This window comes from Acinonyx jubatus, chromosome A1 (assembly GCF_027475565.1).
Source record: "Acinonyx jubatus isolate Ajub_Pintada_27869175 chromosome A1, VMU_Ajub_asm_v1.0, whole genome shotgun sequence".
In the NCBI taxonomy this organism is placed as follows: Eukaryota; Metazoa; Chordata; class Mammalia; order Carnivora; family Felidae; genus Acinonyx; species Acinonyx jubatus.
This window is the reverse complement of record NC_069380.1, coordinates 166,024,432-166,050,345: the sequence shown is the minus strand read 5'-3', so window position 1 is coordinate 166,050,345 and position 25,914 is coordinate 166,024,432. Positions and strand designations below refer to the sequence as shown.

Sequence of the window (25,914 nt, the reverse complement as noted above, 5' to 3'; positions counted from 1 at the left end):
TCAGATATTGATTGACTACATTAATTCAGTATAGTCTCTCTCTGCTTCTACCTTTGCTTCTCTTATAGACTCACGCAGAAGCTAGAACATCATTTAAAAATGTAAGTTAGATCATGTCATACTCCTACACAAAACCCTCCAGTGGCTTCCCAAATTCCTCAGAGCAAAAGCTAAAATCCTTACCTTGTCCTACAAGGTTTCATACAGTCTGCCTGTCTTCACTCACCTCTTTGGCTATGTCTCCTGTTAGTTTTCTTTCTGTTCATTCTGCTGCAATACCTCTGGCTCCCCATTCCAAAATGCTCCTCCTGTTCCCATCCCAGGGTCTTCGCACTAAGTCTGGGCCCAGACATCAACATGTTTTGTGTGCTTCCTCGCCTCCTTCAAATCTGTGCTCAATGATCATCTTTTCAATGAGATCATCTTTGACTGCCTATTTAAAATCATACCCCATCTCATCCCTTCCCTCCACTGTTTTCCATCTGCCTTGCCGTGTTTTATTTTTTTTCTATAGTACTTTTTTTTATATAGGACTTTTAACATACTATATAATTTACTTATTTATTTTTCTCCTCACTTTTTTCCAAGTAGGAATATAAGCACCCTATGGACAGGGTTTTTTTGTCTGCTGTGTTCACTGTTGTATTTTTAGCAACTAGAATAGTGTCTGGTCCATGATAGGTGCCCAATAAATAGTTATTGACCATATGAATAATATCTTATGCATTCTTTTTTAAAAATTTTTTAATGTTTATTTTAGAGAGAGAGAGAGAGAGAGAGAGAGAGAGAGAGCGAGCATGAGCGGGGGAGGAGCAGAAAGAGAGGGAGACACAGAATCTGAAGCAGGCTCCAGGCCCCAAGCTGTCAGCACAGAGCCCAACACGGGGATTGAACGCATAAACGGTGAGATCATGACCTGAGCCAAGGTTGGACGCTTAACCGACTGAGCCACCCAGGTGCCCCTCTTCTGCATTCTTTATTTGAGTGATTGAAGAGGCTGAGCTTTATGAATTAGTTTTACACTTTCAGGATTTAAACCTCAATAGCTCTGTATTAGAGAAGTGGTTCCCAATTTAGGCTGCGGTCAGCTGGGTATCTTTTTCAGAAATACTAATGACTGGCCTTACCTCAAGTCAGTGAATCAGAATGCCTAAGGATGGGGCCTCGTTATCAGTATTTTTTTAGAAGTTCCCCATGTGATCCTAATGTGCAGCCAAGTTAGAGTCAGGTGTTGAGGAGACATTTAAGTAAGTATGCGCAAATGAATGAAAATTCACAACTATCCAGATATGGACCAGCTCAAGCATTAAGACTGGATGGCGAGTGTTTGGGGTGAAAGATTGTTCCTGAGCAGAAGAGCCTGGGAAGGGTTGGTTGAGTAGGAGGGGAGGTGGAGGGGAAGTGAAAGAGTTGGGAAAGACAAAGAGGGGTCTCCCAGGTACTTGTAGCAGGAAGGGAAGGTTGGACCCTGGTCCCTTGGCAGCTGCTGCCAATTGATGGTTCCTGTCTAAAGGGCATAGTTAATATTGGAGACTGTCTGGTTAATAATTTGTGTTAGGCAAGTAGATTGTATTTCCAATACTCACTAATTTTTACTCTCTCTAAAGTAATTGAGAAGGTTTTGTGGAGAAGTTGAGGTAGGAACTAGGCAGTTGAATAAGTGGCAGGGAGAGAAGAAGACACACTTCCAAGTTATCTGCATAAAAAGAGTGAAGTGAGAGCAATTTTAAAGTAATGAGCACAGCTCTTTGAGTACATTGAGACTAGCCTTTCAAAATTTGGGGAAAGAGATTTCAGCTAGCTTAACAGATTTCAGAAAATGGCAGTAATAGTGAAGGGCTTTGATAGGCAAGTTCTGGGGTTCTTTTTTGCAGTTGAAATATTTTTGTTTCCTAAAAGTTTCAGAGAAGGTGAGAGATATGGTCAGAGTTATTCAAGGAAGATTAATCTGGCTGGTGATGTGCCAATAAGGAGTTAGAAGGTACAGCTCTGAGACACAGTGCAGTAAAGTGTGCTAGAAAGCAAAACAGGATGTGAATAAAATGGCAAAAAATGTCAGATCTAGTAGGAGAATGGCAGAGTGAAACAGACCTTATATTTGGAAATAATGCAAAGAAACAGCAGCCCAGTGTGATTAAGGAGGCAGTGGATGGAAGGAATACATAAAGTGTCAGAGAATTAACATAGTAGCTACTGTGTATGTGACAGCATTCAATACCCTGAAAGTCCTGTTTTCGTGGTTAGATTTAGAAATTTTTATTGTCTATGCCAGGATCTCAGGCTGTTTAAACGCTTTCAGTTACATCCTGAGGTTCTTGGTTCTGTGAGGTGCTGGGAAGGTTTCACCTGATTTCCTAAATGTAGCTTATCTAGCTTTTATTACCATTTCTATACTTGAGTGCAAGCCTTAACCAAGCTGAGATTCAGAGCTAGTTGATGAGCAGAAGGGATGCCGCTCATTCTCTCTTGTCCAACCAAATCCTCTAAATGTAGATATCAGACCCTGTCAAGATGTAGAAGCCATCCTATGCTCAGGGACAGAAATTCCCTCTCTGCCCCTTTCCTTCCCATTCCCAGCAGTCTTAATTTTTCCCCTCCCCCCGCTTTTTTTCCTGTTTTTCCCATGCAAGACCTGTGCTACAACTCCTTTCCTTTATTTCTTGTGTCTCCCTCCCTGTCGCTAATAGGAGACTCTTCCCCAGAGAAACTGTCTTTCTCTGATCCTTCTGTCTCCCTGTGCCTCTGCTCTCTCCCATGACCTCCATCTTGGCAGATGAGTATGTGGTGCTGATCTGCAGCCCCAGTAACCCTGATATCACAAGGCAGCCTGTCTTAACCTTTGACTTTGCTCCCTAAAGTTTATGACTGATTGCTTTAAAACCCAGTCCCAATAAAACCAACATCTGCAGGGCTGGTAAGAAGTAATTTAGGACTGGTTGGCCTTTGAACATATTAAACTATGCAGAAGTCTTTATTCTTTTTAAAAATTATTACCTCCAACTGGCTTCATCTGAATTATCCTTGTTAGCCTGAATTGATGGAACATCCCTGCTGCCGCTGCCAAGGTCCCGTGAGTCCTCTTATGTTGGTTCATCCACCATAGTCAATTTGCACAATTGAGGATTTTGTTTAATTTTTTACTTTTCCAGAGTCTTACGAGAACTTGGAAGCCATTTGAGGTCTTTTTATAAACCTTCAAGACTGTTTCCTAGGTAACATTTTAGTGTCTCATTTTATACTTAAGTACATACATGGCCATACCAATCATTGACTAATTTTAGTCTTTAACTTAAATTAGTTACAAGTAATATTTTTTCTCAATAAAAGCAAAATTAAACTGAAAGTTGATTACCTGTAGTCTACATTCTGACTTGAGCTTCTCTTAAAATACCTTACTACATGTTTAAGAATTGGAGTGACGTGTTTAGAAGATCTTGGTTGTAAACTTTGTTTATTCAGATCCTCAGTGATTTGTATAACCCAGCTACCAGTGAATTTATAAGGAAAGTAAGTTTAATTAAAATGCCCGTTTCCTAAATGTAATTATTTGTTTTATACTATGAAGGATTATTTTAGGTAGCTTTTTATGAAACACTTGAGGGCACTATTATGAAATTCCCATAGCAAGGGAAGGAATGTGATAAATTTGACAGAGCTGTTTGTGGAGTTTGCAATAAAAAGTCCTCAGTACGTGTCTTGTAATAATGCTGGTTTCCAGGAATTAGCCTTCTGAAACTGCCTTTGGATACTGTTGTATTTCATGCTGAACTGGCCAAAATAGTCATAGGGAAGACCACATGAGCATAGTCAATGACTGTCAGCTCATAATAAAATGAGCCTTAATTGGATCCGAGAGTAAAATGCTCTTTTCAAGATCTCAGAATGCTACATGTGATAGCCAAAGTAAACTTGTTTCCCCATGTATGAGTTTGAGCTCCATTGTAAGAGTAAGAAATGTTCCATTTATGGACAATAAACAGGGAGGCATCAGCCACAGGTGGGCCAGTGTCATCATTTGACCTGCCCTGCAGTGAGGAATGGTCCTGGATGCAGGATTTCTAAAAGCTAAAGAATCAACCAACTAAAATTAGAGGTTTTATTACATAGAGATAGTTTTTGGAATTGTTACTTCTTACTATTCCATTAATTTTAGAAGATATCTTTGGATTTTCTTAAGTCCATAAAATAATTTAGATTTGCTAACATCTTTCTCCCTGTTATCTGTTCCTTAATAAGTTATTCAAACCTGTTTGGTCCTCAGTTATGTTTCGTAATGTGAGGGGACTGAACTGCACAAACAGCTTTAAATTTTCTTCTTTACACAACTTTATTACAGCCTCCTTCTATGTCCTGGTTGATGAAGTGATTTTTCTTTTGTATCTTGGCCAAATGTACCTAACATACATAGTTCACCTTTTTAACCATTTTTAAGCGTACACTTCTGTGGTACCAAGTACATTCACACTGTTCTGTTATGATAAAGATAATTTACAGCGAAGGAACCTAAGAGATATGTAAGAATTCACATAGAAACTTTGTCTCGGAAGCTGTGGTAGACTCCAAAATATACATGTGTAGGAAATATTTATGTGACTGGGTAAAAATTTTATGAATTTGTGTCTTCCTAGGGACTATAATAAAGAATAATTGGAAATAAAGTGATGCTCTATATGTATTATACATGGCTATATTTAATAGTTCACATATGCATACGGTTACACATAGCAAAATTCATCCTTAACACTCAGGTTTAATAGTCATGCTTCAAAGTATTTTCTAGCATCTCTATGGGTCCATTTTGTGTATTTCTGATTTTGCTGTGGTACAGATATGTCAGGACATAAGCCCAGCAAGCCATCCAGCACCTGCAATTCAAAGAGGCTATTTGTTTCTTTATGCATTTCCAGAACAGTATATACTTAACAGTAGTACAGACTTTCGGGTGTTCACACCTAAAGGAACTAGGAAAAGAAAAAAGTTCGAAGGTAGTAGAAAGAAGGAAATAATAAAGATTAGAGCAGAGATAAATGGAATAGAGAGTAAAAAAAAAAAACAACAAAAGAAAATGTCAGTGAAACCAACATCTGGTTCATTGAAAAGATAAACACAATCGATGAACTTTTAGTCAGACTCATCAAGAAAAAAAGAGAGGCCTCAAATAATATCAGAAATGAAGAAGGAGAAATAACAACTGTCACTATAGAAACATAAAGGAATATAAGAGAATATTATATATAAAAAAACTATATGCCAACAGATATATAACCTAGAAGAAATGGATACATTTCTGGAAACATACAATCCAAAACTGAATCAGGAAGAAGTAGAAAATTTGAATAGACCAATTACTAGTAATGAAGTTGAATCAATAATCAAAAAACTCCCAACAAATAAAAGTCCAGGATCAGGTGGCTTCATAGGTAAATTCTACCAAACATTTAAAGAAGAGATCTTACCATTTGTGACAACATGGATGGAACTAGAGGGTATAGTGCTGGGTGAAATTAGTCAGAGAAAGACAAATACCATCTGATATCACTTATATGTAGAATCTAAAAACCAAAACAAATGAACAAGCAAACAGAAACAAACTCTTAAATGCAGAGAACAAACAAGTAGTTGCCAAAGGGAAATTGGGCATGTGTTGCGGGGTGGCGATAGTTGAAATAGATAAAGGAGATTAAGAGGTGCAAACTTCTAGATGTAAAATAAATAAGTCATGGAGATGAAAAGTCCGGGAATATAGTCAAAAATAACATAGTGTGGTGACAGATGGTGACTATACTTTTGTCGTGAACCTTGCGTAAAGAATTGTCGAATCAGTATGTCGTACACCTAAAACGAATGTAGTATTGTATGTTAATTATAATTCAGTTTAAATATACAAAAACATATCCTGTAAAGAAAACTAACTATAAAAATAATGTGGTTTAGGAAAAACAAGTATAGGATACATTACTAAGAGGAGCTTTAATAATAAGAGTATCAAATGTAACAGTGACTAATCCTTGATATGTACAAGTTCATCTTTGCTTAACTGAGAACAAGAGAACTTGACCAAAGAAACAATTAGCTACTTTTTTTAGTCCCTGTACAAATTCTTGTGAAAAATAAAAGATTTGTGAAAGTAAAAAGACAGGTCCTTACACTATTAAGATATTTATAGGAAATGTGACTGTTTACAAAATACAAATTGAGGGGGCACCTGGGTGGCTCAGTCGGTTGAGTGTCTGACCAGCTCAGGTCATGATCTCGTGGTTCATGAGTTATGGGGCTCACTGCTGTTGGTCTTTCAACCAGAGCTCAGTTCGCATCCTCTGTACTCCCCTCTTTCTTCCTTCCCTTACTTGCACTCTCTCTCCCAAAAAAATAAACAACAAATTTAAAGAAATACAAATTGAGTAAAACCCAGGGGATATGCAAACATTTTCATGAAGCAATTCTAATAAATTCATCTTTCTGTGAGTGAGGATTGGTTTGAAAAATTTAACAAGACCTCCCCTCACTACAGTATGGAGCTAACAGGAGTGGCCAATTCGAGTTGCCTATTTTCCCAGGAAGTACTTTCTTGGCCTTTGAAGATACACCTAGAGGAGAAGGCTGAATGGACCACGCATCTCCTTCTATGCCTTTGTGAGCATATTATACATCTAAAGGAGGGAAGTGGGCCTCAGTGTTTAAGGTGGTTAAAGATATTACCCTTGTCTTAAGAGAAACTTGGCTTCTTTTCAAAGATAGAGAACCCTGAAGCTGTTCTGTATTAATTTTCTATTGCTGCATAACAAATTAACACCAATTTAGAACCTAAAACAATGTACATTTCCAAGGGTCAGGAGTCTAGACACTCCAATGTGGCTTTATTTTCCAGTGTTTCACAAGGCCATAATCAAGGTCTCAACTGGGGATGCATTTCTTCCTAGAACTTAGATCCTCTTACAAGCTCATGTAGTTGTTGGCAGAATTCAGTTCCCTATAGTTGTAGTAATGAGGTCCCCATCATCTTGCTGGCCTTCATGCAGGGATTTCTCTCAGTTCCTATAGGTTTCTTGCAGTTCCTCTCACAATATGGCTGAGTAATGACTGCTTCAAGACCAGCAGGAGAATGTCTCTGACCTCTAGACCATTAGTGTAGACCCTGACTAGGTCAGCCCCATCCAGGATATGGTCTTTTTTGATTAATTCAGTGTCAACTGGTCAGGCATCTTAATTACTGATGCAAAATCCCTTCAGCTTCACCTTATAAGGAAGATACCCCCATTGTATTCACAGATCCTATTCACACACAGGGTCAGAATTATACCAGGGCCTAGATCATTGGGTTATTTTAGCATTCTGCCTACCATACTTGTTTATTTTCTCACTGTGTTTCTCAGGGTCAGGAGGTAGGGGTAAGATCTTTGCTCTCAGCTGCTTTCAGATTATCAATCTTCTACCCTCATGAAAAATAATAACAATAAATATAATTAATAAAACACTGAGACTTTGAAACCTGTGCCATTTGGTGTTTGTTGTCTCCCATTTTACTGCCATCTTTTATACTCCTGGTGTCTCCTGCTCCTTCATAGAGATATTGGATGCCAAAGATTTCGGCACTTGACTCATAGCCTTCCATTTTGTTCCATGCCCAACTGTTACTCTGAATGACTTCAGTTTCTGTGCCCATCACATAGAGATATGTCAGAAAGAAGACATAATAAGGAACATATGTATTAGCCCTTTGATTCCTTATTAGAATTTTAGTAATATCAGAAAGACTATAAAAACTTTGGGGATGCCTGCATGGCTCAGTCACTTGAGCGTCTGACTTTTGATTTCAACTCAGGTGATGGTTCAAGCACCATATCAGGCTCTGCACGAACAGCATGGAGCCTACTTGGGATTGTTTCTCCTTCTTCCTCTGCTCCTCCCCCATCTTAAAAATTAATAAACATTTTTTTAACTTAAAAAAACATACTTTGCTGTTTATTTTGTATTTTATATATTTGTTTTTTGTTCCTGTAGATACTTCGAAAAGTTTTGATCATTGTTGTTTTATTTAATGCCAGTCTGCCTTATATATAAGGGGTAAAGGATAAGGATCAGGAGTCACGTTTGAGGCAGAATGTTAGAGCCTGAGCAGCTCATCTCTGGGCCCTGGGCTTGGTATTGATTCTCGTCATCAGAGAGAGGAAGGCGAAACAGGGAGGCTGCCCTGATTCTGACTGGTGAGCTATCTGGAGCTACTGAAGTGGTTAGAACAGTCTGTTTTATTTTAACAAAGTGAGTGCATTCCCTGTGTACTTTGGTTGCCAAGTACCGATCATATTCTGTTGTTGGTAAGGCTCTGAGACCATGGTAACTTGAGTAGGAACTTTGTTAGAACCCATTCCTCCCTTCCTCCCTCCCTCCCTCCCTCCCTCCCTCCCTCTTTCTTTCTTTCTTTCTTTCTTTCTTTCTTTCTTTCTTTCTTTCTTTCTTTCTTTCTTTCTTTCTTTCTTTCTTTCTAAATGTTTATTTATTTCAAGAGAAAGGGCAGTGAGGGGCAGAGAGAATGGGAGAGAGAGAATTCCAAGCAGGTTCCGCTCTGCCAGCTCAAAGCCCGATGCAGGGCTCAAACCCACGAACTGTGAGATCATGACCAGAGCCAAAATCAAGAGTCAGATGCTTAACCAGCCGAGCTGCCCAGGTGCCCCTGAATCCATTTCTTCTTTCCTGGTTCTGCCTCCATTCTGGAGTGTTGTCCTGAGTCTCACTTTGGATTGGTGGCTTTGATTATCTGACCCTATAAGCTGATTATAGAGACATTTTCCTAAATCTTTTTATGAATCTTCAGAATGCAGCCCTTAGTGTACAGAAGCTTGCTGTCTCAATTAGAAAGAATGTACCTACTGTTGTGGACATTTTCATATTTCCTCTCTCTTAGCTATCTATGTTTCTTTTCTCAGTTCTGCAGCATATATCAGGGAGCAGTGAGTAGTTGCTCTGTGTGAACCTTCTCTGTGTCACTACTTCCTTTGTGAGCTGAGGTGGAAAAGAGGGTTTGAGTGCTGCCTAGTGGACTCAGTTCTGTAGAGCTGCTCTGCCCAGCATTGTAGCCACTAGCCACATACATATATAAAAAGTAAATGTAAATTAAACAAAATTAAATAAGATAAAAATTCAGGTCCTCCCTCACATTGGTGACATTTTAAGTGCTCAGTAGCTGCATGTGACTATGGTTACCATATTGGGCAGCAACGATATAGAATATCTCCATCATCAGAAAGTTCTCTGGGACGATGCTGTTTTAGAGCATTTCTTTCCCTGTAGCCTGACAACAGTGGAGATTCCAGTGTCTTACGTTGTCTTGGGATTGAAGCTCAGTGAACCTTTGGGTGGAACTTGACTGTCTCATTCCTCTGAGGCCTTTGGGTTGGGTTACACCTGCAGGTCAGCTTCCTGCAGGACTAACCTGATCCCTTTACGGAAGGATTTGAGGGTAAGCATAGAGAAGACTGGCCAGTTCTGGGAGAGCTCCCTCACAGTGCTAGAAATGCCCTGTAGTCATTTTCTACTGCTGACATAAAAATTACCACACACTGAATAGCATAAAATAGCACAAATGTACTATCCCATAGCTGCATAAGTCAGAAGTACAACATGGGTCTCACCAGGCTAAAATCAAGGTGTTGGCTGGATTGTGTTCCTTCTAGCGGCTTAAGGGGATGGATGATCTGTTTTCTTGCTCCTTCAGGTTTTTGATGGAATTCAGTTAAGGTTGTAGATCTGAAGTCCCTATTTCTTACTGGCTTTCAGCTCAGGGCTGTTCCAGTTTCTAGAGGATGCCCACAATCTTTAGCTCCTAGTTCTCTTTCTCCATACTCAAAGCCAGTAAAGGCATGTTGAATCCCTTTCACAATTCTAATGTCTCCTACACCACCTTCCATTACATCTCTCTGACTTTAGCTGGGAAAGGTGGTCTGCATATAAAGGCTCATGTAATTAGATTGGGCCTACCCTGTTAATCCAGGATAATCTCTCCATCTCAGAATCCATAACTTTAATCACATCTGCAAAGTCTCATTTGCCAGGTAAGTAACATATTAGGGCTTAGACATATTTGGAAGGGGTGCTACTTGGTTTATCACTTGCATCCAGAATAATTCTTTACGTGTTATTAAGCAAAAATACCTTATTTGATTTGTAGCTTATTTGAAGAGGATGATTTCCATCTTTGTTTAAATGATATTATTAATTTTCTTTGGAGACTAAACATCAGGGGAAGACAAGAAACCTCAGGAAAGGAGGAGAGAAAAGGGAGAAATGGGGAAGGTGACACCTGGAGAAAAATCTTTACTTAAACAGCATTTTATATTGCTTTCCACTTGGTAAAACACACTACATGTAATAGTTCTATTTGGAGTTTATTGATAAAATATCACCAGAGTATCTCCGAATTAACCACTTACTCATATCTCATCTTTTAAAAAGTGAAAAAACCTATACAAAAGTGGTGTTATAATCCTGAAGATAAATGTCTGAAATTGAACAATGTTAGAATAATCTTACTAAACTGTAGGTACTTAATGTGATATTTTTAACAGCTTTCCCACGTATTATGTTGCTATTTTTGATTCTTATGAAATGTCAATAAAATCTATTTGATTTTAATATTTATTGCCATTCATATATATATATATTGCCATTCATGTATATATATATATATATACTTCTCCATTCATTTCTAATTTAGTACATAAAATATTATATGAATGAGTTTAACTTGATTAGACTGTTATCTATTTTCAGTATCATACAGTGTGATACTCTGTAATAAACTATATAAATTTTGAGAATGAATGTAGCATTCATCTTTCTCATCATTCACTTTTTTTTTTTTATCTCATTAGCTACGAAATCTTTCCAGCTTGGACCTACGTCATATCACTGAACTGGATAATGAAACCGTGATGGAAATTGTCAAGAGGTGCAAAAATCTTAGCTCTCTCAATCTCTGCCTGAACTGGATCATAAATGACAGGTAACCATTGTAATATCTTGAAAACAGTTTTCCAGAGGGAAACATGTGTTCTACTGACCAAATACTAATTATCATTATAACAAGGCATGACAATTTTAAGGAAAATTTCATGTAGCCATGCCTTTTGAAATAGATATGTTTAAGATTTGAAAACCATCTAGACGTATACTTTTAATCCATCCACTGCTTATATTTACAACAAGGTTTTATGCGTTTTGATTCAAATGTTTGCCTAAACAGTTATAACAGCAGTCTATTGAATTTTTCTTTGTCACCCATCCAGGATATATTGTTTGTTATTTTAATATTTTTGCAACTTTTGTGCTTGATTTACTGTTCACTTATCAAGGAGAATGATTCTAAGAAATGATTTCAAATATTATGCATTCAGGTCCTTTCTCAAGGATGACATTTTGTTCTCTGCATCAATATAATTAGTTTTAAAAATGGAAGTCACGTGAGGGACAGTTTAATACATAGTGTCAAAATGTATAAAATGGGTAGTTTTCTTCTTGTAAGCAATGATAAACCCATTTTTCTTTGAACTATTGCATGAAAGAAAATTAGATGGAGGAGCCCTTGAGAGTAGACTTCTTTATAATGAAATCAAATGTGGAGTAGGACTATTCCGCTGCTAATGATTAATGTAGGTAAATTCTGAAATACAGACAAGAGACAAGATGTTGGTCCAGTAACTTTGAGGGATAAATTTTGTTTTTGTTTTTTTTAAAGATAAGCCACCAAAAATATTTTGCTTTCAGAATAGAAAGTACTATTTCAGTTAAAATTAGTACCTATTTAAATTTAAATACTTTTACATAAATAGGATTTATTAAGTTTGCGTCAGATAATGTTTTAAATCAAAATACTTTTCCCCTCCTCTTTTAATTTTGTACTTAAAATTAAAGTTACATGGACTCCATTTTCCCCCATTATGGTAAGTTCTAGTGACAGTTTTGTAACTTAACCCGCATTATCCTTACAGTTATGTGATAGCCTTTGACTTGACTCTTTCTTAGTAAAATTTTTCTTGAAAAATTTTCTAATCCAGATCACATGGTCATCATTATAAAAGGTATTTATTGTTTTTGAGTAATAGTTTCCATATAGGGTATATTGAAATCTACAGAAAATTGATAAAAATGTTTTTAAAAAAATTCTTCTTTATAATCAACATTCTTCTACAGTCAATTTTATGACATCTTAAAATAATCTTTTAAGTGTTTCTCATAACATCTAATAAGATAAAGTGCATAAGGAAACATCCTGTGATGTTTTGCCTTAGTTTAATATTGAGATAAACTACTTAGTAATACAAAGAATTAAAAGGAAAAAACTGTTTCTTCAACAAAATGATTATGAAAATGATTTCCTTTTATTCCACAACAATTTTCTGTGTAGCTGACATATGTGGAAGAATCAGTAATTAAAGAATACAGAGGTAAATAAGAAGCAGCCCATGTATAATTAGAAAGGTTGTCTTCTAAGTAAACATTTTGCTTAGGTTTATATCATTTAAATAAAGATATTTAGGGATTTCTAATCTTCTGGCTCTTCAAATGCTTATTTAGTCCTAACTGGATATTTACAAATGAGAACATGGGCACCCCTCACTTTGTCTTTCCTTTCCTTTGTTAGGCTCCATCTTTTCAAAGCTCTTGCTATTTCAGTAATTTTTTTTCCTACTTAACTGTAATGGTTATTTGGTATTTGATCCTAAATATATGTACTGTAGAGATTTATTTGCAAGGAATGAAAGTGTATTTTTATGTTTTTAATGGAAAAGTTTGGATTAATTGAGAAAACATGCATTTTAATGAGGCTGAGCGGTAGAGTTTTAAAAATCAGACTCTTTTAGGTTTTAATTACACTACTTGCACTTATCCTGTGTACTGTAATAGAAGTTTCAAACATTAAAACCCACTTTGCAGTATCATCTAAATTACTCATCTCATTGTTCTTACCATACTCTATCACTAAGCTAAGTAATATTCGTAATTATATTGGTATAAATCTAGGACTTCTCGTCAGACTTAATTATAATTTCAGCACTTAGCCAAGATGGGTTAGTAACCTTTCATATAGAGGGCAGTGGAATGCACTAATGCATTTAGCCTATCAATTAGCGTCTGTTTTACATTTGTTCATTATTATTATCCTCTAGTAAATCAGGAAGCATTTATTAACCCCCTACTAAATACTTGGTACTGTGTCTCTGACTGTAGGGCACTGAGTCCCTCATGCTCTCAAAGGTTGCTCTCTTTAGGTGACATAAGACTTAATGAGTGAGATAGATAATAGTGAGCCTTGTAAGGAGAGAAGGGAGGAAAGTAACCTTTACTACCCAGGTAATTGATAGGCACTTTATACATGTTCTCTTTTAATTCTTTCAGATCTTTTGTTTAGTGGAAGGTCATACTATTCCTATTAAATTTAGACCTTTGTATGATTTTTCTTTAGCTTTTCCAGCAGATGTATTTTTCCATCATTGCTGCATTAAAAACTGGGTGAGGACAAATGAGAAAAAGCACATGGTGGCTAATGAGTCAATTTTCCATTTCATAGTTGGGATTCACACACAACTGACATTAATATGTAAATTTCTTAATTTTTAAAAGGACTCTCATTATTTTCTTTTCTAATAAAAGTATAATAGAAACTTTAGATGTTGTTTTATATGTAGTACATCTGAAAAGGATCTATGTTTAATGCTTCTAGCCTTAAGAAAGGAATCCTTACATGAAGATAAACTTTGATATTCAGAACTTTACACATAAGATTTATCTTGAACTTAAAAATTCTTATCTGTAAGCTTTCTTTTGAAGTTCAAAAACTTAAAATATGTAGTAATTGAAGGTCTTTATTGTTATGCTCTTGGTATCTTTTAGCATTTTTTGGTTCTTCTATCGATGTGTGTGACTAAAGACATGCTGTTCTTTATCTTTGTTTTTCTAAAAGCACTTTTTGTGTTTAGAGAGTTAAACAGCATGATATTTTCTTGTATTCGGAAGGATGGTCTAGTAGTCATTTGACATTTACCATTGCTTTTGAATACAAATAAAATCCAAGTGGTTTATGAAAAGAGGACACTATTTCTATCAGTGACTTAAATTAAACGTCTGGTTGTTATATCTACCCTACTCTCTCTGACTCTAAGTTTAGTGAAATGTTTATTTGTATTTGATATAAATCTTTTGTTATTTCACATCCAATTTGGTCTTCTTCGTTTTTGTATGTTTGGCACAGAGTCTAAAAGCAGCATGCTTTGGATATAACAAACTGATATGTAAAAAACTGAACGGTTCTGAGCATCTTTAGTGATAGCTTATAATGGCTCTTTTGTTCCTTTTTGCCAAGAAGAATTAAATGAAATCTACTTGATTTTAATAGATCTTTACAAAAACTATTTAAAATTTTTAAATTGGTTATTAAAGACGTAATAATTCTCCCATTTTCAGTTTTTAACATTAGTCTTGAAAAAAGTTCAATCGCATGGTATGTATACCCATTATCAAATATATGATCCACTCATTAACAGTTGACCATGCTTGCTAATGAATTAGGATAACAATATAAGAGAAATGAAGATTTCTCTAGCATCTATCAGCTAAAGTCACAAAACATAATAAATACCAGGTTGGTTGTTAAAGTAAGTTATGTTGCCAACCAGTCGAACTTGCCTAGCTAGTGATTTATGTTTTGAATTTGCAGTTAAAAAAATTGAATGTATTAAATTTGTTGAACATTAGTAACTGAGAACACTTTCTTTAAGGAGTTAATTGTGCTGTGTGAATCTGCTATTCATGTAAAGGAGTTAATTGTGCTGTGTGAATCTTCTATTCATGTCTATTCTATCAGTGGACATTCTAAAATTTGGAGAATTTTAAATCTTAGCCTATTGTGACCGATTTCTTTCAAACATAAAATAGCATCTATAATATGTTAGCATTTCACTTTATATGTCCTAGTGTTTAGAATAGTAATTATGGATAGTTGCTCTTTAAATGACACTTTTAAATAAGTTGAAGCTGCAAACTGGTGGTCTACAGCTGAGTCCAGTCCATAAAGCTGCTTTGTTTGGCCTATAAAATATTTAAAAAGTTGAACTAGTTGCCAACACCTTAAAAATTGGAATAGTTCACATAAAAATTATGAAGTTGGGCTCTCTGTTGGAAATTTGCAGATCTAGCAACATTGGACTCAGTCTTTCTGGGAAGACAAATAGGGTATACCTCTCTCTGGCGATTCTCCAGTCCTCCACCATTCCTACCAGGCGTGGTACTTTTGTACTTTTTTTTGTATTATCTGTCTATCCCCAGTCTACAAGCTGACAATCAAGAATGTAGAGGTTTTTAAAGGGTATTTCTTATTTCAAAACAAATCGTTCTTTTTAAGTCCAGTCTGATAAACTATATTAACAGACAATAGAGAGTTAATTGGTCTACTTAAATGAGTTCTTCATTATTTTAGGCATCAGAGCTTTGGCCAAAGGGTAGAAGGTACAGCAAGAGACAGAATTCAGCTTAAAATTAGCTAAACACTTTAATTTCATCCACTGCCATCCAAAATGGACACTTCCACTCAGTGTTCAAACAAGAGTGTTCTAAAAAAAGTTTCCTGAATTACAAAGAGAGCTGAGCTAGTTTATTAAATTCCCTCCAACTTCAAGGCTGTGATTTAAAGTTACTTATTTTAAAATGAAATGAATTTATTTCCAGTGCTCAGTATTTGAATCTTGATTTCTTTGTTTATAGCATTGAGAAAAATCTTAATACTATTCTTTCTCCTCTTCTTCTGTGGGTAGCCCTATTTAGTCTTCTAGGTGTACTGAGGTTGAGGTTGTAGAATGACAGATTACTCCACCACCCCTTTGAGGGAGACTGACAGCGCCCTGGCTCATGGAAAACTCAATGAGGCTTTCTATAAAGATTTTTCTAACTCCCTTGATCTTCTCTGGATGTTTATTCTGTTTCTTCTTTCAAATTTCCGTTGATTCAATAAAAAACGGTGACATTTAGAAATAAAGTTCAGAGAGGATTTGAGCAGGTGTTGGTGATATAAACTATTTGCTGAGTGCCCATTGTGTTTTATTTCTAAGAATTGTTTTGTGAGCATATGCTATATATTGTATTTATAAGTGTTCGAGGACTGGGTGGATAATCTACCATCTTCCTGTGAATGTCATGTCACAGTGGACTTAGAATTTTATTTCATTTCAATCCCCTAATATTACTTAATTCTCCTAGAGACTGAGGTTTAAAGATTGCCCAGGGGGGACAAACCTATCCATTAAATCCAGCAGGCATAGTTGAATTTGAGTTTGAGAATATTTTGTTTTCTATTAAAGTTAAGTGGTCTGGAGGAGAGGAATACTTTTCACCTTGGAGTATTGAGTGGTGTGAAGTTTGAACAATTTTCTCTTATAAAAGTCTGAAAACTTGGAAATAAAGAGGCAGCAAAAATAACACTGACTATTGAAGCAACGCTGTGGTGGCATTTACAGCAGCACTGCCCTGCGTGTGTAGAGTATGTGGAGCGCTCCGTCTGCATACTTTTGGTGCCTAATATTGTGGCTGGGCTGGTCAGCTCCAGCTTTTGTGCAACTAAATTTTAGCATATTTTTGTAATCTGAATAATCTTGTATGCTTTCTCTGATATTCATATTTTTTGCAAAAAGAATAAGAAATGTTTTATAGAGTTCCGAGGGAGTTCTAGGGACAGAACGGAGTCTTTCTGAGCTAGTGACACTTGTTTAAGCTTGGCATATTTTTTGACACTCTCTTTTATATTCACAATTATTTGTAAGACCGTCCCTAAAAGAATAGTATGATATTAGAGTAACTACTATTCAGATGCTCAAGCTATCTGTAAATATGTCTTCTGTGTCCTTCTATCCATTAGACCATCTTTTTAAAACTGTGATTGGTTCTTGTAATGTTAGAGAGGCCAGAGGGTATAATATTTTCTCCCTTTTGTTTTTTGGACCAAGGATAATGAAGATAGCTAATAATAGCTATCATTTATTATAGTTTGTGCCATACACTGTGCTAAGTGTTTACACACAGTGTTTCATTTGTCTTTACAACAGCCCTGAGGAAGAAATTAACCCCGTTTTCAAATGAAAGGATTAAGGTCCAGAGAGGTTAGATAGCTCACAAGTAGTAAGTGGTAGAACATATTAAAATGAATCCATATTAAAATGAATTCATTTTAATATGTTTTCAAAGTCTAAGCTCTAACCACGAGGGGCTCATGTTCTCCCAGTACCTCGTTCTGCCTCAGACCTGGAGTGACCTAGTGTTCTCATTTGCTAGAACATTTCCAGCCCATTCTTGTTATTTTGAAATTCTGTCAGGTTTAGCATTTGTGCTTCACTGTTCCCTTCTGTGGTCCAAAGTGTCCTGGTGTGTGTGATAAATTATATGGTCATCCTATCTCAGGCATCATGCTGTGCTTGATCACTCTAAACATCATCAGAATGCTACCTTCTCTTTTCCCTTCGGGATATTTGATAGGTGACAAGTTTTGGATATCTTACTGTGTACATAAAGTGGATTTACAAAACAGCTAATTTTGTAATGAAGAGCAAATTTTCCCCACCGGCTTTATTTGTAAATACTCTTCATTTCATACTAAGTTCCTTGAGGAGAAGTAGAAAGTCTTGCCCATTTTTGTGTCTTGTACCACACCTCGTTCATAGTTGGTATCAACAGGAATTTCACAAATGAAATTTGAATAAGGATTTATTTAAGCATGTGCTGACACACATTTGTTTTTACAGATATTTCATTATCTATAAAAGCTCCCTCCCAGTTGTAGCAAATACTTAACCATTGCAGAGTAAAGGAGAATACTGGGTGTATATTTTGAGTAAGTTGTCTCTGGGTTAAAAAGAAGGAAGTTCATTGAATGTCTCAGTACCTTTGGCAAAAAATAATTGCTATAACTAGTCTGTACCGGTTTCCCCGTATATGTGATTTTTCACAAAACTGATGATATTTTTGTACAAAAGGCAAAGTCTCTGATAAAATGATTTGTGCATCTATCCTCAGATGAAATTTTTAGTGCATTCAAATGAAAGGAACTTTTTCATTGTTTGGTACATAGTGATACTGGATATTTGTTCTTTTAGTACATCTAGTGGCTAAGTCTCATTTTTAAGGAAATGTTGATTGATATATGTTCAAAAGTATTTAACCTAACAAAATCACTTGAAAGGAAAATCTGTATGAGATGTATATGTCTCAGCTTGCTTTAATTTTTAACTGCATTTCTGAAGATGGGATGGAAACTGGATTTGATGTGGATGAGTTTGTCTTATTGATTCTCCATGTTCACATTATTTTGTCTTACAGAATAATGTGAATTTTTATGGTAGTTCTGACATGTAATGGCAACTTTAAATTTCTGCTTTGTGTGTGGTTCCTATTGTGTGATAAATACATAAGTAAAGATTTCTGTAAATAATAATTAACAGAGCTTCCATACAAGTATATCACTAGCTTTCCTGGATGTGGTACTCTAAACACTGCTATTGCTTTTGTGTTTTTCAGGCAATATAAATGTAAGTAAACATACATTAATCATTCAGTTTGGGGGACTAAAAAAAAACATATGTCTTGCATAGTATAAAATCCGAATTCATGATCAGATTATGGGAAGAATGGGATGTGTTTTATGTGATGATAGATGCAGCGCTATATGCTCAGGGATTTAGAGGCTTCCTAACCTCAAACCTGCTTTAAAATTGCCAACAGTGAAGAAAATCTTCATTTATTGACAAAATGGTAATCGTTTATCGATTGCTCGGACAAACTTAGGACCATCCCTCCCTTCTCCATTTCCCCCAGGAGTTGTCTTTTTCTTAATCCCCAACCAGAAATGGTAATTAAAATAACTCATTGTTGTCAAAATTTTCGAATGTATGATAAATGAAGCCTAGTAAATAGTGAAAATATGAGAAAGGTGATTAAATCTGACAATTTTCCTGTAAAAGGCTTGAGATGATAAATATCTCCTGTGATTAGTTATTAATTTAGTGCAAGGGATTTGCATCAGCCTAAAATATTTTATGAACTGTGGCATAAAGAAATATTTTAGCAGATAGGTACACACATGTTTAACCAGAGGAGAAATTGCTGGAATTTGATTGGTAATAATTAAAAATGGCAGACCTGACACATATGTGCCTGGGCTATTTTCTGTGTGACAGTCCTTTCAGAAATTAAGAAAGAGGACACGAAGACGTGGAGACATGAAGAATGACAGAGTACTTGCAGCTTGAACCCTTTGCTTCGTGAAAACGGAAAGGTTTTAGGTATATTATTCCCCAGCTGATAAAATATTTAATTTAAAGTAGTATCAAATAACTCCTCACTTACTGAAGCCAAAAGATCAGACTTGTTTCATTAACAGTTATGGTTGCACTACTGATGATTTCCCTTAAATTGAATGTGAATTTCTTTATATTTAAAGAAAAGAAGAAATGATGATGGTGGTTGTAATGAAGTGCTGTATCGTGTTACTGTCTGGCTGAATCCACAGCAGTCACTCTGTTGGTGGCGTAGATCATTTTGTGGCTGCATAATGTTTTGTGTATGAGTTTCTCTCCTGGTAAGGAGGACCTGTGTCTTCATCTTGGGCCCCCTGCCCCCATCTCAGCACCCCCTAGCATCTCGTGTAGGGCCCAGCTCAGAGAAGCCATTTAATACCTGCATGGTGCAAGAATTATAAATGCTGCTTTTGTAGGATGTATAAATCTGCCTTTAAATTTGGCTTGAACTCTGGCTGAAATCCAGGCGGTTGGTTCAAATGCCCTCTTTCTTCCAGATTTATTTATTTCTGAATAAAGTTGAAACTTCATAAGGTGAGGATTTAATGTCATTGTCTGGATTCGGATAGAGCTTGCTTTATGTATTGCATGCTATTTATCTGAAACCCGTAGCCTCATTTTTTGAACAATAAATAGGATTTTAATGTTGAATCCTTGGGTTTGCCCTTTTAATAGGGTCTTTGGAATACTTCTAAATGAAGAACCAGAAACTTCACTTGCCTTTCATATGTAATGATACCTTGTGTTAATTGAAAAGATGCAAAGGAGACAGTTACAGCTTTTTTCTGCTTCTTGGTGAGAAAAGTATGACTGTCTGAGGGAAAAAAAAACACAGTTTTGTTCTTAACTCGTCTTGTAGCACTTTTAAGTTCTGTTCTTTAAAGTATGTTTAATATTTGGTTAATTGCTACCATGAACCTAAACATACTGATTAAGGCCAGGTTCACATTAGAACAATTATCTGGTTAATTGCTCTGGTGCAAAAATAGGCTAAAAAATCATCAGAACATCAAGTTGTGAAAGCACTGGCAGGAGTTTCAAAACCACCAAGCATACCTACTGCAAATCACATCAGCAAAGCAATTAATTTAGGCTAATTGCTTTTCTGTTTGTTCAAGATGCACTTTGGAACTGTCTTTTGAAATCGTGGCAATTAAGATTAGTAAGCAGTATAATTAAAGAATGTTAGAATAGTCACTATTTTTCAAAAGTGGTAACTATTCCGTACGAACCTATATAGTGTATCTATCACTCGTGTAGGGCTGCGAAATAATTAAAGCAAAATAAGAGTTTTTAGATATTTACAAGATTTCCTATAAAAATAAATTGAGAAGTAGATTACCTGTACAGGAGCTGTAGCATGGGGTTATCTTTAATCTTTAATTATCAGTTAGGATTATCTAATTTCAATATGCATGCTAAGTTGCCTTGTTCACATAGGAGAAGAAATACCTAGCCACCGAAGATGGCACCGGCTAGTGATATTTCCTCTAGCCGAATGTGTATTTGGCTTCTCATGTGGCTTCTCATAAAGTAATCAGGATTTTTAATGTCTTAAAAACCAGATTAGGCACACTTCATGTTATTGAAGTTTTCCATTATTGAGTATTATAATTTTGGCAGCATCAATTTGTCTAAAATTGAAAACTAGTTGAGTTTCCAACTGTTTCTCTATGAAGCAATGTTGTAACAGATTCTCAGCTGAAAAAAAAATGGCAAGTTTAGGAATGAGTTCTTCATTGGAAAATGTAGAAATGTCAGTGGGGGAATTAGCCATTACCCGACCCCTCCTCTGCTCACCATGTTGTCAAACAGCAAGTAGCTCTTTCTTTCACCTCTCTCCTTCCATAAGGAGCAATTCTTACCATTCAGTGTGTTTGGTGGCATATCCTGCCCCATGAAATTCTCCAAAACAAACAGATTTTATTGTATTAAGGACTGTGGCTCAAGATAAATCTTGCAGAGACACACATCTTAAAGAAAGTCTTGGTAGCAGTTATCATTTTGTGACTTTCCGAGGCTGTGATAAGAAATTTAGAAAGATATTCATTAAAATGAGATTTGACACAATAATTTAAAGATAAGTTTCAAGTTTTGCTTGGCATTATACTTTTTGTTGGATGAAAGATATAAAAATTGTTGTCTTTAATTTATTTCCTTTTATTTTATTTCTCCTGAATTCAGGATGAATAGCTAGCTGACTGTATCACAAAACTAAAATTTTCTCTAGTGATCATTTTCATGGAGAAGAACAAACGTGTATATACTTTTTATAGTGATAGATTTTTCTTTATTTTTTACACATTTTGTAGTCTCTAGAAGTACTTCATACTCGATCCCAATTTCTTGCTGATGCTGTTTGTTGTGGAATCTTTAGTTAGACAGTTGCTTGTTGAAGGTAAAGCCATCAAGTCAGATGAAAATAAATGTATTGATTAATTCAATAGAAACGTGCTGAGGACCTTTAGACCAGAAAAGCAACCAAAGAAACTTACATGATGATATCAGTCACTGGGACTGGTTGTTGGGTATCTTTTGAAATCTGTCATTGAAGCAGCAGAAGAAATGTTTGGTGGAAAACTCAAGCTAGTACTTCTTCTTGGCCTTCTACAAACTTGGATTCTACAATTATTTAAATAATAAGAATTTAAATAATTCTACAATTATTTAAAGTTTTAAGAATTTGTCACTATTTTGCACCCTTCAGAAGATTGCAAATTACAGCCATAACTTTTTCCCATCCCTGTATGCATGCCTTTGTGCAGTGTGATGCTGCCTAGCCTCCCATCCGTAGGTAGCATCCATTTCCCTATCCTTCTGCATCTAGGCAGGCTTTGTGACTTTTTCTAACCAATAGTATATAGTGGAAATTATGTTCTGAGGCTTCCAAGCTTTGGCTTAAGAGACCTAGCAACTTCTGTTCTCGCCTTTCTGGAATGCTGCCATCACCTGAAGAAGCCCAGGCCAGTCTCTTGATATAGTGAATGAGACCAGGAGAACTACTCAGCTAAGCCCAGTCCAAATTGCTGGCCCATGGAGTAGTGAGCAGATAAGCGCTGTTTTTTTGTTGTTGTTGTTTGTTTGTTTTGTTTTGTTTTTTTAAGCTACTAAGTTTTGGTGTAGTTTGTTATACAGCAGTTAATTACAGAGATTTTATAGCGACTCTGTGTTAAGAATTTTATATTGTTAGGTAAGGTACCAAGAGTGTTTTAGTTATTATCTTATTTCATCATCACATTAACTATGACATAGGTATCGTTATACCCTGTTTTATAGATGAACTAAAATGAAACTCACAGAGGTAAAGTATCTTGCTGACGATCACAGCTAGTAAATGCAGAGTCAGGATTGAATGTAGATATGTCTGACCTCAATCCCATCTATCAAACTGCCTCCTACAGCTTATTCTGAGTTTAAAAATATAGTTGGTTGCCATAAGCAGTTAAATCTACCAGTGGAGTCTATTGAATCGAAGTGCTAGCCAAATAGCATTATAATAAAATAAATATCATTGAATGAAATAAATATTACAATAAAATAACATCCATTTGCAGTTTCTCGTGATACTATTTAATCTTGAGTATTCATCTAAAAGATGCGTGGAAAAAAAGACAGCTCTACTGGTGTCATACGAGCTTTGAGTCTGAAGGGAACAGTGTGAATATAGATTTAAAAATACATAAATATAAGGTCTCAATTTTATGCATACAGTTGAGACTTGAACAGTGTGGGGGTTAGGAGTGCTGACCCCCTGCACATCTGATAATTGGCGTGTGTACTTTTGACTCCCCCAAATATAACTGCTAATAGCCTGCCATTGACTGGAAGCCTTATAGATCATAAGAAGTCAGTTAACACAATTTGTCTATGTTGTATGTATTATATACTGTCTTGTTATAATAAAGTAAGCTAGAGAAAAGAAAATATTACTTTAAAACTCATAAGGAAGAGAAAATACATTTATAGTACTGTATTGTATTTATTTAAAAAATCTGTGTAAAAAACAGACCATTGTGGTTCAAATCTGGTTGTTCAGTGGTCAATTCCTATATTAAAAACAATTTTAGGTGTTTTATAGTTTTAATAGTATATTCTGTTTTACTCAATTGTCACATTAGGGAGAAATGAAAAGGAAGAGACCCTCTCTTAGAAGGAAGTGTTGTGGCTGGAGCTTAATCACCATATTTTTACCTTCAGCATTTGTGTCTTCTAATAATAAGTCTTATAAGGACATAGCTTCTAGGGCATATGTAAGTAATGGCACTTAATACTTACCACAAAAATCCCACAAATACAAGCGAGGATCTTTTCATTTTTGAAATGCTTTTATTGTTAGTTTTAAGTATCACCTTAATAACTATACATCAATAAACCAGTTAGTAGTAGTTGATTTTGACATATGTATCAGTGCTCATCTTATCATTTACCATAACAGCACACTAATCGGACCTGCCTCAGGGTTTTATTGCCTGTTAAATAAAGTCTGGGACATTTCCTCCATGATTTATTACAGTATTTTGAGAACTGGTTTCGTTTGGGAAAAGCAGTTTCCATTTGTTTTCCTTCTAACTTGAATTTAAGCTGAATTCTTATTTTTGGTTTTGCTTAATCTCTTCTTTCCACCAATAAATCACCAGTGTATTTTACTATTTTGATATTTTATTGTATTACATGAATATAAACAAATATTTTGCTTTGTGTGAATATATATCTAGAAAATCTTACTTGATGTTTGGGGAGAGAAGAGAGAGAGAAGTTGCGTTTTTGTCTACTAGTTTTAATTTACACTCAGATGGTTTATAAATTTCTTAGAATGTTACATTGATAGCAGCATAGGTATTAAAACTGTATCTGGACATTGTGACTTTTCCATGTTCCTGGGCTCCTAATCGGAAGCTCAGTAAATCTGTGTTGATTGATTACATGGCAATCAGACCATAAGTTTGTGTTCAAGGTAAAAGGAAAAAAAAAAAAAAAAAAAAGAACTGCTCAAATTGGTCAAGAAATAGAGCAAGTCAGAATAAGTCATTCAAAATAGTAAACTTCATTTAGTGGGTATAGACATAACCTTTAAAAACGCTTGCAGAGTTAAAGAGATTCTAACTGAAGGGTTAAAGAGACACTAACTGAATTCTCTAACAGAGAGTGGTGGTTTGTGTGTGAGGTATGTGGAGACAATTAACTGACAACATGTTAACCTTACTGGATTAAGAAAACTGAATGAAGAAGGTGGAGTAGGGGGAAGAAAAACCCAGAAGAAACATGATATCCTTGTGACAGCCATTTATTGGGAAAAGGGATGACAAAATGTGTCAAGACAATGCCCTGGCTTCATTAAATTGAATAATCAATTTGGAAAAAAAAAAAAAAGAATTGTGTTCCATAACATTTCTTTCTGCAGATTTATAGACATTTATGGGATAACTGTCTTTGAAAAATATATATTACTTACCATAGAGTTAATATTTTGTTCATTATAGTCTTACTGAAATTAGAAATGTTTAGTAGTTTATATCTTTAAAGAGATGTCCATCTTCTTTTTGGTTCTGAGATTTTTCTTCACAAGTTTATTCTCAGTATGGAGACATCATTATGTTACAGAAGCGCTTTTTGGGGGGTGATGTCTCTTGGCAGACATCCATCTCCAAGTAGAATGTAACAGTGAAGCTTGTAAGAGGCAGAGAAGTAGAAAGTAGCACCAAGGAGGCCCTGACAGATATTTAGACATCCACACAGACATTGCTGCTACTGGAAGGTCCTCTCCCGTTTTGAAAATGTAGCTATTTAGGAAGGGACAAGGTCACAGTAACTTCACAGTGTTACACCCCTGTTGATTCTTGTATGCACATTTATTTTACTTGTGATTCTTTTTCCATTGACAGTATTTTTCTAATGTTTACTTTGAATGGTTGCATTTATCTTCACTAACTTGTCGCTGTTGCACAGTGTGTTTCAGTCCACTAAGTTAGTTCTGTATGTGCATATTGCATTTGACAAAGTTTTTAGAATTTCTGATGATCCACACTGATGGGCTTGGGAGTGTATATGAGAGAAACATGGGATAATAGTTGGTAGCAAGAAATTCCAATGCGCCCCTCTCTCTGCTTTGTTAACACTCATATTAGCATTCATTTGCTTCTTTGTTGGGAGGATAGGTGTCCTGTGAGCATTTAGTTAGAACAAACTGCCTAAAATTAAATTTGGACTGTGGTTAATCTTCAGAACAGTTTATCCTCAGGCAGGTAATCAAAAGTGTAAATGTGTTATTTTGAAGGTTCTATTAAAGCTTTATTTAAAAGTGCCAATCATATGCAGATGAAAATTCCAGACTATAGAAAAAAATATATTCTGATCATCAGTAATGAACTGTAATCATTAAAAAAATTTTTTTTTAAGTTTGTTTATTTGTTTTGAGACAGAAATCACAGGGGAAGGGCAGAAAGAGAGGGAGAGAGAGCGAATCCCAAGCAGGCTCCACACTGTCAGCACAGAACCTGCTATGGGGCCTGAACCCACAAACTGTGACCTGAGCTGAAACCAAGAGTTGGACCCTCAACCAACTGAGCCATCCAAGAGCCCCATG

General features: G+C 35.7%; 1 protein-coding gene across 3 annotated transcripts in view; it reads left to right on the top strand.

The window, feature by feature from the left end:
• Window positions 1-25,914, top strand: part of FBXL17 (F-box and leucine rich repeat protein 17) — a 493,271-nt gene that overhangs the window by 166,276 nt on the left and 301,081 nt on the right. For all 3 annotated transcript variants that reach the window (XM_027036588.2, XM_027036580.2, XM_027036579.2), the window contains one exon: window positions 10,869-10,999. In XM_027036588.2, coding sequence (XP_026892389.1) covers window positions 10,869-10,999 — 131 coding nt within the window. The remainder of the gene's footprint in view (window positions 1-10,868; window positions 11,000-25,914) is intronic.